Source organism: Salmo salar, chromosome ssa06 (genome assembly GCF_905237065.1).
Source record: "Salmo salar chromosome ssa06, Ssal_v3.1, whole genome shotgun sequence".
NCBI lineage: Eukaryota > Metazoa > Chordata > Actinopteri > Salmoniformes > Salmonidae > Salmo > Salmo salar.
Window position 1 is genome coordinate 93,543,108 of NC_059447.1, and position 14,035 is coordinate 93,557,142.

The 14,035-nt window shown below is 41.9% G+C and overlaps 1 protein-coding gene across 1 annotated transcript in view; it reads left to right on the forward strand.

Moving 5' to 3' along the window:
• nbas (NBAS subunit of NRZ tethering complex) overlaps positions 1 to 14,035 on the forward strand; it is a 307,080-nt gene that overhangs the window by 233,254 nt on the left and 59,791 nt on the right. Inside the window, exons 47-48 of the mRNA XM_045721215.1 lie at positions 5,287 to 5,502; positions 5,956 to 6,158. Coding sequence (XP_045577171.1) covers positions 5,287 to 5,502; positions 5,956 to 6,158 — 419 coding nt within the window. The remainder of the gene's footprint in view (positions 1 to 5,286; positions 5,503 to 5,955; positions 6,159 to 14,035) is intronic.

Here is a 14,035-nt window from a genome sequence, read left to right on the forward strand (position 1 = left end):
TACAGTCCCTGGCATACCCACCCTGTCCCCCTCCTCTTCTACAGCCCCTGGCATGCCCACCCTGTCCCCCTCCTCTTCTACAGCCCCTGGCATACCCACCCTGTCCCCTCCTCTTCTACAGCCCCTGGCATACCCACCCTGTCCCCCTCCTCTTCTACAGCCCCTGGCATACCCACCCTGTCCCCCTCCTCTTCTACAGCCCCTGGCATACCCACCCTGTCCCCCTCCTCTTCTACAGTCCCTGGCATGCCCACCCTGTCCCCCCTCCTCTTCTAAAGTCCCTGGCATACCCACCCTGTCCCCCTCCTCTTCTACAGCCCCTGGCATGCCCACCCTGTCCCCCTCCTCTTCTACAGCCCCTGGCATACCCACCCTGTCCCCCTCCTCTTCTACAGTCCCTGGCATGCCCACCCTGTCCCCCTCCTCTTCTACAGTCCCTGGCATGCCCACCCTGTCCCCCTCCTCTTCTACAGTCCCTGGCATGCCCACCCTGTCCCCCCTCCTCTTCTACAGTCCCTGGCATACCCACCCTGTCCCCCTCCTCTTCTACAGCCCCTGGCATGCCCACCCTGTCCCCCTCCTCTTCTACAGCCCCTGGCATACCCACCCTGTCCCCCTCCTCTTCTACAGTCCCTGGCATACCCACCCTGTCCCCCTCCTCTTCTACAGTCCCTGGCATGCCCACCCTGTCCCCCTCCTCTTCTACAGCCCCTGGCATACCCACCCTGTCCCCCTCCTCTTCTACAGTCCCTGGCATACCCACCCTGTCCCCCTCCTCTTCTACAGCCCCTGGCATGCCCATCCTGTCCCCCTCCTCTTCTACAGCCCCTGGCATACCCACCCTGTCCCCCTCCTCTTCTACAGTCCCTGGCATACCCACCCTGTCCCCCTCCTCTTCTACAGTCCCTGGCATGCCCACCCTGTCCCCCTCCTCTTCTACAGCCCCTGACATACCCACCCTGTCCCCCTCCTCTTCTACAGTCCCTGGCATACCCACCCTGTCCCCCTCCTCTTCTACAGTCCCTGGCATACCCACCCTGTCCCCCTCCTCTTCTACAGTCCCTGGCATGCCCACCCTGTCCCCCCTCCTCTTCTACAGCCCCTGGCATGCCCACCCTGTCCCCCTCCTCTTCTACAGCCCCTGGCATACCCACCCTGTCCCCCTCCTCTTCTACAGCCCCTGGCATACCCACCCTGTCCCCCTCCTCTTCTACAGCCCCTGGCATACCCACCCTGTCCCCCTCCTCTTCTACAGTCCCTGGCATACCCACCCTGTCCCCCCTCCTCTTCTACAGCCCCTGGCATGCCCATCCTGTCCCCCTCCTCTTCTACAGCCCCTGGCATACCCACCCTGTCCCCCCTCCTCTTCTACAGTCCCTGGCATACCCACCCTGTCCCCCTCCTCTTCTACAGTCCCTGGCATGCCCACCCTGTCCCCCTCCTCTTCTACAGTCCCTGGCATGCCCACCCTGTCCCCCTCCTCTTCTACAGCCCCTGGCATGCCCACCCTGTCCCCCTCCTATTCTACAGCCCCTGGCATGCCCACCCTGTCCCCCTCCTCTTCTACAGCCCCTGGCATACCCACCCTGTCCCCCTCCTCTTCTACAGCCCCTGGCATACCCACCCTGTCCCCCTCCTCTTCTACAGTCCCTGGCATGCCCACCCTGTCCCCCCTCCTCTTCTACAGCCCCTGACATACCCACCCTGTCCCCCTCCTCTTCTACAGCCCCTGGCATGCCCACCCTGTCCCCCCTCCTCTTCTACAGCCCCTGACATGATTAATAACGATCCACTTTTATCTCTCTCTGTTTTTGTTTTTCTCTCTCTATCCATCTCCCTCTTTCACTCTCTCTGAACAGTGAACATTACTCTCACAAAAGTGAGTGATCCAAAAAAAATGTGATCATATTATGTCTACATACAGTGTTGTAACGATGTGCAAATAGTTAAAGTACAAAAGGGAAAATAAATAAACATAAATATGGGTTGTATTTACAATGGTGTTTGTTCTTCACTGGTTGACCTTTTCTTGTGGCAACAGGTCACACATCTTGCTGCTGTGATGTCACACTGTGGTATTTCACCCAGTAGATATGGGAGTTTTCTAATTCTTTGTGTATCTGTGTAATCTGAGGGAAATATGTGTCTCTAATATGGTCATACATTTGGGCAGGAGGTTAGGAAGTGCAGCTCAGTTTCCACCTCATTTTGTGGGCAGTGTTGCACATAGCCTGTCTTCTCTTGAGAGCCAGGTCTGCCTACGGCGACCTTTCTCAATAGCAAGGCTATGCTCACTGAGTCTGTACATAGTCAAAGCTACGGTGGGGGACTCTCTGATCTCTCTGTAGGTGATGGCTTTGTTATGGAAGGACCAGCTTGCTTAGGGGACTCTACTCCAGGTTCATCTCTCTGTAGGTGATGGCTTTGTTATGGAAGGACCAGCTTGCTTAGGGGACTCTTCTCCAGGTTCATCTCTCTGTAGGTGATGTCTTTGTTATGGAAGGACCAGCTTGCTTAGGGGACTCTACTCCAGGTTCATCTCTCTGTAGGTGATGGCTTTGTTATGGAAGGACCAGCTTGCTTAGGGGACTCTTCTCCAGGTTCATCTCTCTGTAGGTGATGGCTTTGTTATGGAAGGACCAGCTTGCTTAGGGGACTCTACTCCAGGTTCATCTCTCTGTAGGTGATGGCTTTGTTATGGAAGGACCAGCTTGCTTAGGGGACTCTACTCCAGGTTCATCTCTCTGTAGGTGATGGCTTTGTTATGGAAGGACCAGCTTGCTTAGGGGACTCTTCTCCAGGTTCATCTCTCTGTAGGTGATGGCTTTGTTATGGAAGGTTTGGGAATCACTTCCTTTTAGGTGGTTGTAGAATTTAACAGCTCTTTTCTGGATTTTGATAATTAGCGGGTATCGGCCTAATTCTGCTCTGCATTATTTGGTGTTTTATGTTGTACACTGGGGATATTTTTGCAGAATTCTGCATGCAGAGTCTCAATTTGGTGTTTGTTCCATTTTGTGAATTCTTGGTTGGTGAGCGGACCCCAGACCTCACAACCATAAAGGGCAATGGGTTCTATAACTGATTCGAGTATTTTTAGCCAGATCCTAATTGGGATGTCAGATTTTATGTTCCTTTTGATGGCGTAGAAGGCCCTTCTTGCCTCGTCTCTCAGATCGTTCACAGCTTTGTGGAAGTTACCTGTGGTGCTGATGTTTAGGCCGAGGTATGTTTAGTTTGTTGTGTGCTCTAGGGCAACGGTGTCTAGATGGAATTTGTATTTGTGGTCCTGGTAACTGGACCATTTTTGGACACTGTTATTTTTGTCTAAGTGAGATTTACTGTCAACTCGCAGGTCTGTCAGGGCCCAGGTCTGTAAGGGCCCCAGGTCTGTCAGGCCCCAGGTCTGTCAGGGCCCCAGGTCTGTCAGGGCCCAGGTCTGTCAGGCCCCAGGTCTGTCAGGGCCCCAGGTCTGTAAGGGCCCAGGTCTGTCAGGGCCCAGGTCTGCAGGGCCCAGGTCTGTAAGGGCCCCAGGCTGTCAGGGCCCAGGTCTGTCAGGGCCCCAGGTCTGTCAGGGCCCAGGTCTGTCAGGGCCCCAGGTCTGTCAGGGCCCAGGTCTGTCAGGGCCCCAGGTCTGTCAGGGCCCAGGTCTGTCAGGGCCCCAGGTCTGTCAGGGCCCAGGTCTGTAAGGGCCCCAGGTCTGTCAGGGCCCCAGGTCTGTCAGGGCCCCAGGTCTGTCAGGGCCCCACGTCTGTCAGGGCCCCAGGTCTGTCAGGGCCCCAGGTCTGTCAGGGCCCCAGGTCTGACAGAATCTGTGCAGAAGATCTAGGTGCTGCCGTAGGCCCTCCTTGGTTGGGGACAGAAGCACCAGATCATCAGCAAACAGTAGACATTTGACTTCTCTCTCGCCTGTCCGTCCGTCCTGGCTCAGTGTGTTAACCCCTCTCTCTCCTCTCCTGGCCCAGTGTGTTAACCCCTCTCTCTCCTCTCCTAGTGTGTTAACCCCTCTCTCTCCTCTCCTAGTGTGTTAACCCCTCTCTCTCCTCTCCTAGCTCAGTGTGTTAACCCCTCTCTCTCCTCTCCTAGCTCAGTGTGTTAACCCCTCTCTCTCCTCTCCTAGCTCAGTGTGTTAACCCCTCTCTCTCCTCTCCTAGCTCAGTGTGTTAACCCCTCTCTCTCCTCTCCTAGCTCAGTGTGTTAACCCCTCTCTCTCCTCTCCTAGCTCAGTGTGTTAACCCCTCTCTCTCCTCTCCTGGCTCAGTGTGTTAACCCCTCTCTCTCCTCTCCTAGCTCAGTGTGTTAACCCCTCTCTCTCCTCTCCTGGCTCAGTGTGTTAACCCCTCTCTCTCCTCTCCTGGCTCAGTGTGTTAACCCCTCTCTCTCCTCTCCTGGCTCAGTGTGTTAACCCCTCTCTCTCCTCTCCTGGCTCAGTGTGTTAACCCCTCTCTCTCCTCTCCTAGCTCAGTGTGTTAACCCCTCTCTCTCCTCTCCTGGCTCAGTGTGTTAACCCCTCTCTCTCCTCTCCTGGCTCAGTGTGTTAACCCCTCTCTCTCCTCTCCTAGCTCAGTGTGTTAACCCCTCTCTCTCCTCTCCTAGCTCAGTGTGTTAACCCCTCTCTCTCCTCTCCTGGCTCAGTGTGTTAACCCCTCTCTCTCCTCTCCTAGCTCAGTGTGTTAACCCCTCTCTCTCCTCTCCTGGCTCAGTGTGTTAACCCCTCTCTCTCCTCTCCTGGCTCAGTGTGTTAACCCCTCTCTCTCCTCTCCTGGCTCAGTGTGTTAACCCCTCTCTCTCCTCTCCTGGCTCAGTGTGTTAACCCCTCTCTCTCCTCTCCTGGCTCAGTGTGTTAACCCCTCTCTCTCCTCTCCTAGCTCAGTGTGTTAACCCCTCTCTCTCCTCTCCTGGCTCAGTGTGTTAACCCCTCTCTCTCCTCTCCTGGCTCAGTGTGTTAACCCCTCTCTCTCTCTCCTGGCTCAGTGTGTTAACCCCTCTCTCTCCTCTCCTAGCTCAGTGTGTTAACCCCTCTCTCTCCTCTCCTGGCTCAGTGTGTTAACCCCTCTCTCTCCTCTCCTAGCTCAGTGTGTTAACCCCTCTCTCCCCTCTCTCTCCTCTCCTAGCTCAGTGTGTTAACCCCTCTCTCCCCTCTCTCTCCTCTCCTAGCTCAGTGTGTTAACCCCTCTCTCCCCTCTCTCTCCTCTCCTAGCTCAGTGTGTTAACCCCTCTCTCCCCTCTCTCTCCTCTCCTAGCTCAGTGTGTTAACCCCTCTCTCCCCTCTCTCTCCTCTCCTAGCTCAGTGTGAGTGTGCGGGTGGAGGTGATGAAGAGGGGGATGAAGGCTCTCCGGCAGCTCCGAGAGAAGAGTAAGAAAAGGGGCGTAGACGACGTGGAGTCGGACAGAAGCGACCCGTCCAGCTTTGACCACGCCCTCTCCCACCTGCAGCAGTCCTTGGCTCACCTGGACACGCTAGGACACGCCTTCGTCCTGTCACTCAAAGATAGCAACCAGGTAACTCCTCCCCTTCCTGTGACTGAGTCCATCCAGGTGCTTCTATAATGATACATGTAAGTGATCCGTCGTAAAGCCCAAGTGTAGTTTATTCATTTGAATTATATGTATGTCTGGCTGGCTGGCTGGCTGGCTGGCTGGCTGGCGTTTGTGTTGAGCTGTGCAGGGCTACAGAGACCAGTGATGTGAAAGCTGTTTCATGTTAAAATGAGAGAGTATTTAGGCACAATCGCTGCAGCAGCAGTCACTTAAGCTGTCGCCTCTACACACTGGACTGAACACGCACAGAGACAGGCACATCCCTACTCTCTCTATCCCCTACAGCATCTCTCTCTCTCTCCCCCTTCACTCTCTCTCTCTCTCCTACTCTCTCTCCCCTTCTCTCTCCTACTCTCTCTCTCCTACTCTCTCTCCTACTCTCTCTCTCTCTTCCCTACTCTCTCTCTCTCTCAGGAGCGGTTGCAGAGCTACAGTCGTACCTATGATCTCTCCCGTTCTGAACGGTCCAAAGTCCAGGCCCTGGCTGTCACCATGGCGACAGACGGACAGCCGCTGGAGCAAATCGGAGAGCTGCTGGTCACCGCTGTGGGCAACCTGGACCTGTCAATCAAAACCGTTCTGCAGGTGGCTGTGGAGAAAGTAGTCTCTGCCCTCAGGTATAAACACCTCCTTTTATCTCTTCCTCTCTCTCCTCTTCCTCTCTCTCCTCTTCCTCTCTCTCGTAGTGTATATAGTCTAGTGTATAGGATAGTCTAGTGTATATAGTCTAGTGTATAGGATAGTCTAGTGTATATAGTCTAGTGTATATAGTCTAGTGTATAGGATAGTCTAGTGTATAGGATGGTCTAGTGTATATAGTCTAGTGTATAGGATAGTCTAGTGTATATAGTCTAGTGTATAGGATAGTCTAGTGTATAGGATAGTCTAGTGTATATAGTCTAGTGTATAGGATAGTCTAGTGTATAGGATAGTCTAGTGTATAGGATAGTCTAGTGTATAGGATGGTCTAGTGTATATAGTCTAGTGTATAGGATAGTCTAGTGTATATAGTCTAGTGTATAGGATAGTCTAGTGTATAGGATAGTCTAGTGTATATAGTCTAGTGTATAGGATAGTCTAGTGTATAGGATAGTCTAGTGTATAGGATAGTCTAGTGTATATATTCTAGTGTATATAGTCTAGTGTATAGGATAGTCTAGTGTATAGGATAGTCTAGTGTATAGGATAGTCTAGTGTATATAGTCTAGTGTATAGGATAGTCTAGTGTATAGGATAGTGTATAGGATAGTCTAGTGTATATAGTCTAGTGTATAGGATAGTCTAGTGTATATAGTCTAGTGTATATAGTCTAGTGTATAGGATAGTCTAGTGTATATCGTCTAGTGTATAGGATAGTCTAGTGTATATCGTCTAGTGTATAGGATAGTCTAGTGTATAGGATAGTCTAGTGTATATAGTCTAGTGTATAGGATAGTCTAGTGTATAGGATAGTCTAGTGTATATAGTCTTATTTATAGGATAGTCTAGTGTATATAGTCTAGTTTATAGGATAGTCTAGTGTATATAGTCTAGTTTATAGGATAGTCTAGTGTATAGGATAGTCTAGTGTATATCGTCTAGTGTATAGGATAGTCTAGTGTATATAGTCTAGTGTATAGGATAGTCTAGTGTATATAGTCTAGTGTATAGGATAGTGTATATAGTCTAGTGTATATAGTCTAGTGTATATAGTCTAGTGTATAGGATAGTGTATATAGTCTAGTGTATAGGATAGTGTATATAGTCTAGTGTATATAGTCTAGTGTGTAGGATAGTGTGTAGGATAGTGTATATAGTCTAGTGTATAGGATAGTGTATATAGTCTAGTGTATAGGATAGTGTATATAGTCAAGTGTATAGGATAGTCTAGTGTATAGGATAGTGTATATAGTCTAGTGTATAGGATAGTCTAGTGTATATAGTCTAGTGTATAGGATAGTGTATAGGATAGTCTAGTGTATAGGATAGTCTAGTGTATATAGTCTAGTGTATATAGTCTAGTGTGTATAGGATAGTGTATAGGATAGTCTAGTGTATAGGATAGTCTAGTGTATATAGTCTAGTGTATAGGATAGTGTATATAGTCTAGTGTATATAGTCTAGTGTATAGGATAGTCTAGTGTAATGGATAGTCTAGTGTAATGGATAGTCTAGTGTATAGGATAGTCTAGTGTATATAGTCTAGTGTATAGGATAGTCTAGTGTATATAGTCTAGTGTATAGGATAGTCTAGTGTATAGGATAGTCTAGTGTATAGGATAGTCTAGTGTATAGGATAGTCTAGTGTATAGGATAGTGTATATAGTCTAGTGTAAAGTCAAGTGTATAGGATAGTCTAGTGTATAGGATAGTCTAGTGTATATAGTCTAGTGTATAGTCAAGTGTATAGGATAGTCTAGTGTATAGGATAGTCTAGTGTATAGGATAGTCTAGTGTATAGGATAGTCTAGTTTATAGGATAGTCTAGTTTATAGGATAGTCTAGTGTATATAGTCTAGTGTATAGGATAGTCTAGTGTATAGGATAGTCTAGTGTATAGGATAGTCTAGTGTATATAGTCTAGTGTATAGGATGGTCTAGTGTATAGGATGGTCTAGTGTATAGGATAGTGTATAGGATAGTCTAGTGTATATAGTCTAGTGTATATAGTCTAGTGTATAGGATAGTCTAGTGTATAGGATAGTCTAGTGTATAGGATAGTCTAGTGTATATAGTCTAGTGTATAGGATAGTCTAGTGTATAGGATAGTGTATAGGATAGTCTAGTGTATATAGTCTAGTGTATAGGATAGTGTATATAGTCTAGTGTGTAGGATAGTGTGTAGGATAGTGTATATAGTCTAGTGTATAGGATAGTGTATATAGTCTAGTGTATAGGATAGTGTGTAGGATAGTGTGTAGGATAGTGTATATAGTCTAGTGTATATAGTCAAGTGTATAGGATAGTCTAGTGTATAGGATAGTGTATATAGTCTAGTGTATAGGATAGTCTAGTGTATATAGGATAGTGTATAGGATAGTCTAGTGTATAGGATAGTCTAGTGTATATAGTCTAGTGTATAGGATAGTCTAGTGTATAGGATAGTCTAGTGTATAGGATAGTCTAGTGTATAGGATAGTCTAGTGTATATAGTCTAGTGTATATAGTCTAGTGTGTATAGGATAGTGTATAGGATAGTGTATAGGATAGTCTAGTGTATAGGATAGTCTAGTGTATAGGATAGTGTATATAGTCTAGTGTAAAGTCAAGTGTATAGCATAGTCTAGTGTATATAGTCTAGTGTATAGGATAGTCTAGTGTATATAGTCTAGTGTTATAGTCAAGTGTATAGGATAGTCTAGTGTATATAGTCTAGTGTATAGGATAGTCTAGTGTATATAGTCTAGTGTATAGGATAGTCTAGTGTATAGGATAGTCTAGTGTATAGGATAGTCTAGTGTATAGGATAGTCTAGTGTATAGGATAGTCTAGTGTATATAGTCTAGTGTATATAGTCTAGTGTATATGATAGTGTATAGGATAGTCTAGTGTATAGGATAGTCTAGTGTATATCGTCTAGTGTATAGGATAGTCTAGTGTATATAGTCTAGTGTATAGGATGGTCTAGTGTATAGGATAGTCTAGTGTATATAGTCTAGTGTATATAGTCTAGTGTATATAGTCTAGTGTATAGGATGGTCTAGTGTATATAGTCTAGTGTATATAGTCTAGTGTATAGGATGGTCTAGTGTATAGGATAGTCTAGTGTATATAGTCTAGTGTATAGGATAGTCTAGTGTATAGGATAGTCTAGTGTATATAGTCTAGTGTATATAGTCTAGTCTAGTGTATAGGATAGTCTAGTGTATAGGATAGTGTATATAGTCTAGTGTATAGGATAGTGTGTATAGGATAGTGTATAGGATAGTGTGTATAGGATAGTGTGTATGATAGTGTATAGGATAGTGTGTATAGGATAGTCTAGTGTATAGGATAGTCTAGTGTATAGGATAGTGTATAGGATAGTGTATAGGATATGGTATAGGATAGTCTAGTGTGTATATAGTCTTATTTATAGGATAGTCTAGTGTATAGGATAGTGTGTATAGGATAGTGTGTATAGGATAGTGTGTATAGGATAGTGTGTATAGGATAGTGTGTATATAGGATAGTGTGTATAGGATAGTCTAGTGTATATAGTCTAGTGTATAGGATAGTGTATATAGGATAGTGTATATAGTCTAGTGTATATAGTCTAGTGTATAGGATAGTGTGTATAGGATAGTGTGTATAGGATAGTGTGTATAGTCTAGTGTATATAGTCTAGTGTATATAGTCTTATTTATAGGATAGTGTGTATAGGATAGTGTGTATAGTCTAGTGTATATAGTCTAGTGTATATAGTCTTATTTATAGGATAGTGTGTATAGGATAGTGTGTATAGGATAGTGTGTATAGTCTAGTGTATATAGTCTAGTGTATATAGTCTTATTTATAGGATAGTGTGTATAGGATAGTGTGTATAGGATAGTGTGTATAGGATAGTGTGTATAGTCTAGTGTATATAGTCTAGTGTATATAGTCTTATTTATAGGATAGTGTGTATAGGATAGTGTGTATAGTCTAGTGTATATAGTCTAGTGTATATAGTCTTATTTATAGGATAGTGTGTATAGGATAGTGTGTATAGGATAGTGTGTATAGTCTAGTGTATATAGTCTAGTGTATATAGTCTTATTTATAGGATAGTGTGTATAGGATAGTGTGTATAGGATAGTGTATATAGTCTAGTGTATATAGTCTTCTTTATAGGATAGTGTGTATAGGATAGTGTGTATAGGATAGTGTATATAGTCTAGTGTATATAGTCTTATTTATAGGATAGTGTGTATAGGATAGTGTGTATAGGATAGTGTATATAGGATAGTGTATATAGTCTAGTGTATATAGTCTAGAGTATAGGATAGTGTATATAGTCTAGTGTATATAGTCTTATTTATAGGATAGTCTAGTGTATATAGTCTTATTTATAGGATAGTCTAGTGTATATAGTCTTATTTATAGGATAGTCTAGTGTATAGGATAGTCTAGTGTATATAGTCTTATTTATAGGATAGTCTAGTGTATATAGTCTTATTTATAGGATAGTCTAGTGTATATAGTCTTATTTATAGGATAGTCTAGTGTATATAGTCTTATTTATAGGATAGTCTAGTGTATATAGTCTTATTTATAGGATAGTCTAGTGTATATAGTCTTATTTATAGGATAGTCTAGTGTATAGGATAGTCTAGTGTATATAGTCTTATTTATAGGATAGTCTAGTGTATATAGTCTTATTTATAGGATAGTCTAGTGTATATAGTCTTATTTATAGGATAGTCTAGTGTATATAGTCTTATTTATAGGATAGTCTAGTGTATAGGATAGTCTAGTGTATATAGTCTTATTTATAGGATAGTCTAGTGTATATAGTCTTATTTATAGGATAGTCTAGTGTATATAGTCTTATTTATAGGATAGTCTAGTGTATATAGTCTTATTTATAGGATAGTCTAGTGTATAGGATAGTCTAGTGTATATAGTCTTATTTATAGGATAGTCTAGTGTATAGGATAGTCTAGTGTATATAGTCTTATTTATAGGATAGTCTAGTGTATAGGATAGAGTATATAGGATAGTGTATATAGTCTAGTGTATATAGTCTAGTGTATATAGTCTTATTTATAGGATAGTCTAGTGTATATAGTCTTATTTATAGGATAGTCTAGTGTATATAGTCTTATTTATAGGATAGTCTAGTGTATATAGTCTTATTTATAGGATAGTCTAGTGTATATAGTCTTATTTATAGGATAGTCTAGTGTATAGGATAGTCTAGTGTATATAGTCTTATTTATAGGATAGTCTAGTGTATATAGTCTTATTTATAGGATAGTCTAGTGTATATAGTCTTATTTATAGGATAGTCTAGTGTATATAGTCTAGTGTATAGGATAGTCTAGTGTATATAGTCTTATTTATAGGATAGTCTAGTGTATAGGATAGTCTAGTGTATATAGTCTTATTTATAGGATAGTCTAGTGTATAGGATAGAGTATATAGGATAGTGTATATAGTCTAGTGTATATAGTCTAGTGTATATAGTCTTATTTATAGGATAGTCTAGTGTATATAGTCTTATTTATAGGATAGTCTAGTGTATATAGTCTTATTTATAGGATAGTCTAGTGTATATAGTCTTATTTATAGGATAGTCTAGTGTATATAGTCTTATTTATAGGATAGTCTAGTGTATAGGATAGTCTAGTGTATATAGTCTTATTTATAGGATAGTCTAGTGTATATAGTCTTATTTATAGGATAGTCTAGTGTATATAGTCTTATTTATAGGATAGTCTAGTGTATATAGTCTAGTGTATAGGATAGTCTAGTGTATAGGATAGTCTAGTGTATAGGATAGTCTAGTGTATATAGTCTAGTGTATAGGATAGTCTAGTGTATAGGATAGTCTAGTGTATATAGTCTAGTGTATAGGATAGTCTAGTGTATAGGATAGTGTAGTGTATAGGATAGTCTAGTGTATAGGATAGTCTAGTGTATATAGTCTAGTGTATAGGATAGTCTAGTGTATAGGATAGTCTAGTGTATATAGTCTAGTGTATAGGATAGTCTAGTGTATAGGATAGTGTATATAGTCTAGTGTATAGGATAGTCTAGTGTATAGGATAGTGTATATAGTCTAGTGTAAAGTCAAGTGTATAGGATAGTCTAGTGTATATAGTCTAGTGTATAGGATAGTCTAGTGTATATAGTCTAGTGTTATAGTCAAGTGTATAGGATAGTCTAGTGTATATAGTCTAGTGTATAGGATAGTCTAGTGTATATAGTCTAGTGTATAGGATAGTCTAGTGTATAGGATAGTCTAGTGTATAGGATAGTCTAGTGTATAGGATAGTCTAGTGTATAGGATAGTCTAGTGTATATAGTCTAGTGTATATAGTCTAGTGTATATGATAGTGTATAGGATAGTCTAGTGTATAGGATAGTCTAGTGTATATCGTCTAGTGTATAGGATAGTCTAGTGTATATAGTCTAGTGTATAGGATAGTCTAGTGTATATAGTCTAGTGTATAGGATGGTCTAGTGTATAGGATAGTCTAGTGTATATAGTCTAGTGTATAGGATAGTCTAGTGTATAGGATAGTCTAGTGTATATAGTCTAGTGTATATAGTCTAGTCTAGTGTATAGGATAGTGTATATAGTCTAGTGTATAGGATAGTGTGTATAGGATAGTGTATAGGATAGTGTGTATAGGATAGTGTGTATGATAGTGTATATAGTCTAGTGTAAAGTCAAGTGTATAGGATAGTCTAGTGTATATAGTCTAGTGTATAGGATAGTCTAGTGTATATAGTCTAGTGTTATAGTCAAGTGTATAGGATAGTCTAGTGTATATAGTCTAGTGTATAGGATAGTCTAGTGTATATAGTCTAGTGTATAGGATAGTGTGTATAGGATAGTCTAGTGTATAGGATAGTCTAGTGTATAGGATAGTGTATAGGATAGTGTATAGGATATGGTATAGGATAGTCTAGTGTGTATATAGTCTTATTTATAGGATAGTCTAGTGTATAGGATAGTGTGTATAGGATAGTGTGTATAGGATAGTGTGTATAGGATAGTGTGTATATAGGATAGTGTGTATAGGATAGTCTAGTGTATATAGTCTAGTGTATATAGTCTAGTGTATAGGATAGTGTATATAGGATAGTGTATATAGTCTAGTGTATATAGTCTAGTGTATAGGATAGTGTGTATAGTCTAGTGTATATAGTCTAGTGTATATAGTCTTATTTATAGGATAGTGTGTATAGGATAGTGTGTATAGTCTAGTGTATATAGTCTAGTGTATATAGTCTTATTTATAGGATAGTGTGTATAGGATAGTGTGTATAGGATAGTGTGTATAGTCTAGTGTATATAGTCTAGTGTATATAGTCTTATTTATAGGATAGTGTGTATAGGATAGTGTGTATAGGATAGTGTATATAGTCTAGTGTATATAGTCTTCTTTATAGGATAGTCTGTGTATAGGATAGTGTGTATAGGATAGTGATAGTCTAGTGTATATAGTCTTATTTATAGGATAGTGTGTATAGGATAGTTGTGTATAGGATAGTGTATATAGGATAGTGTATATAGTCTAGTGTATATAGTCTAGATTTATAGGATAGTGTATATGTCTAGTGTATATAGTCTTATTTATAGGATAGTCTAGTGTATATAGTCTTATTTATAGGATAGTCTAGTGTATATAGTCTTATTTATAGGATAGTCTAGTGTATAGGATAGTCTAGTGTATATAGTCTTATTTATAGGATAGTCTAGTGTATATAGTCTTATTTATAGGATAGTCTAGTGTATATAGTCTTATTTATAGGATAGTCTAGTGTATATAGTCTTATTTATAGGATAGTCTAGTGTATATAGTCTTATTTATAGGATAGTCTA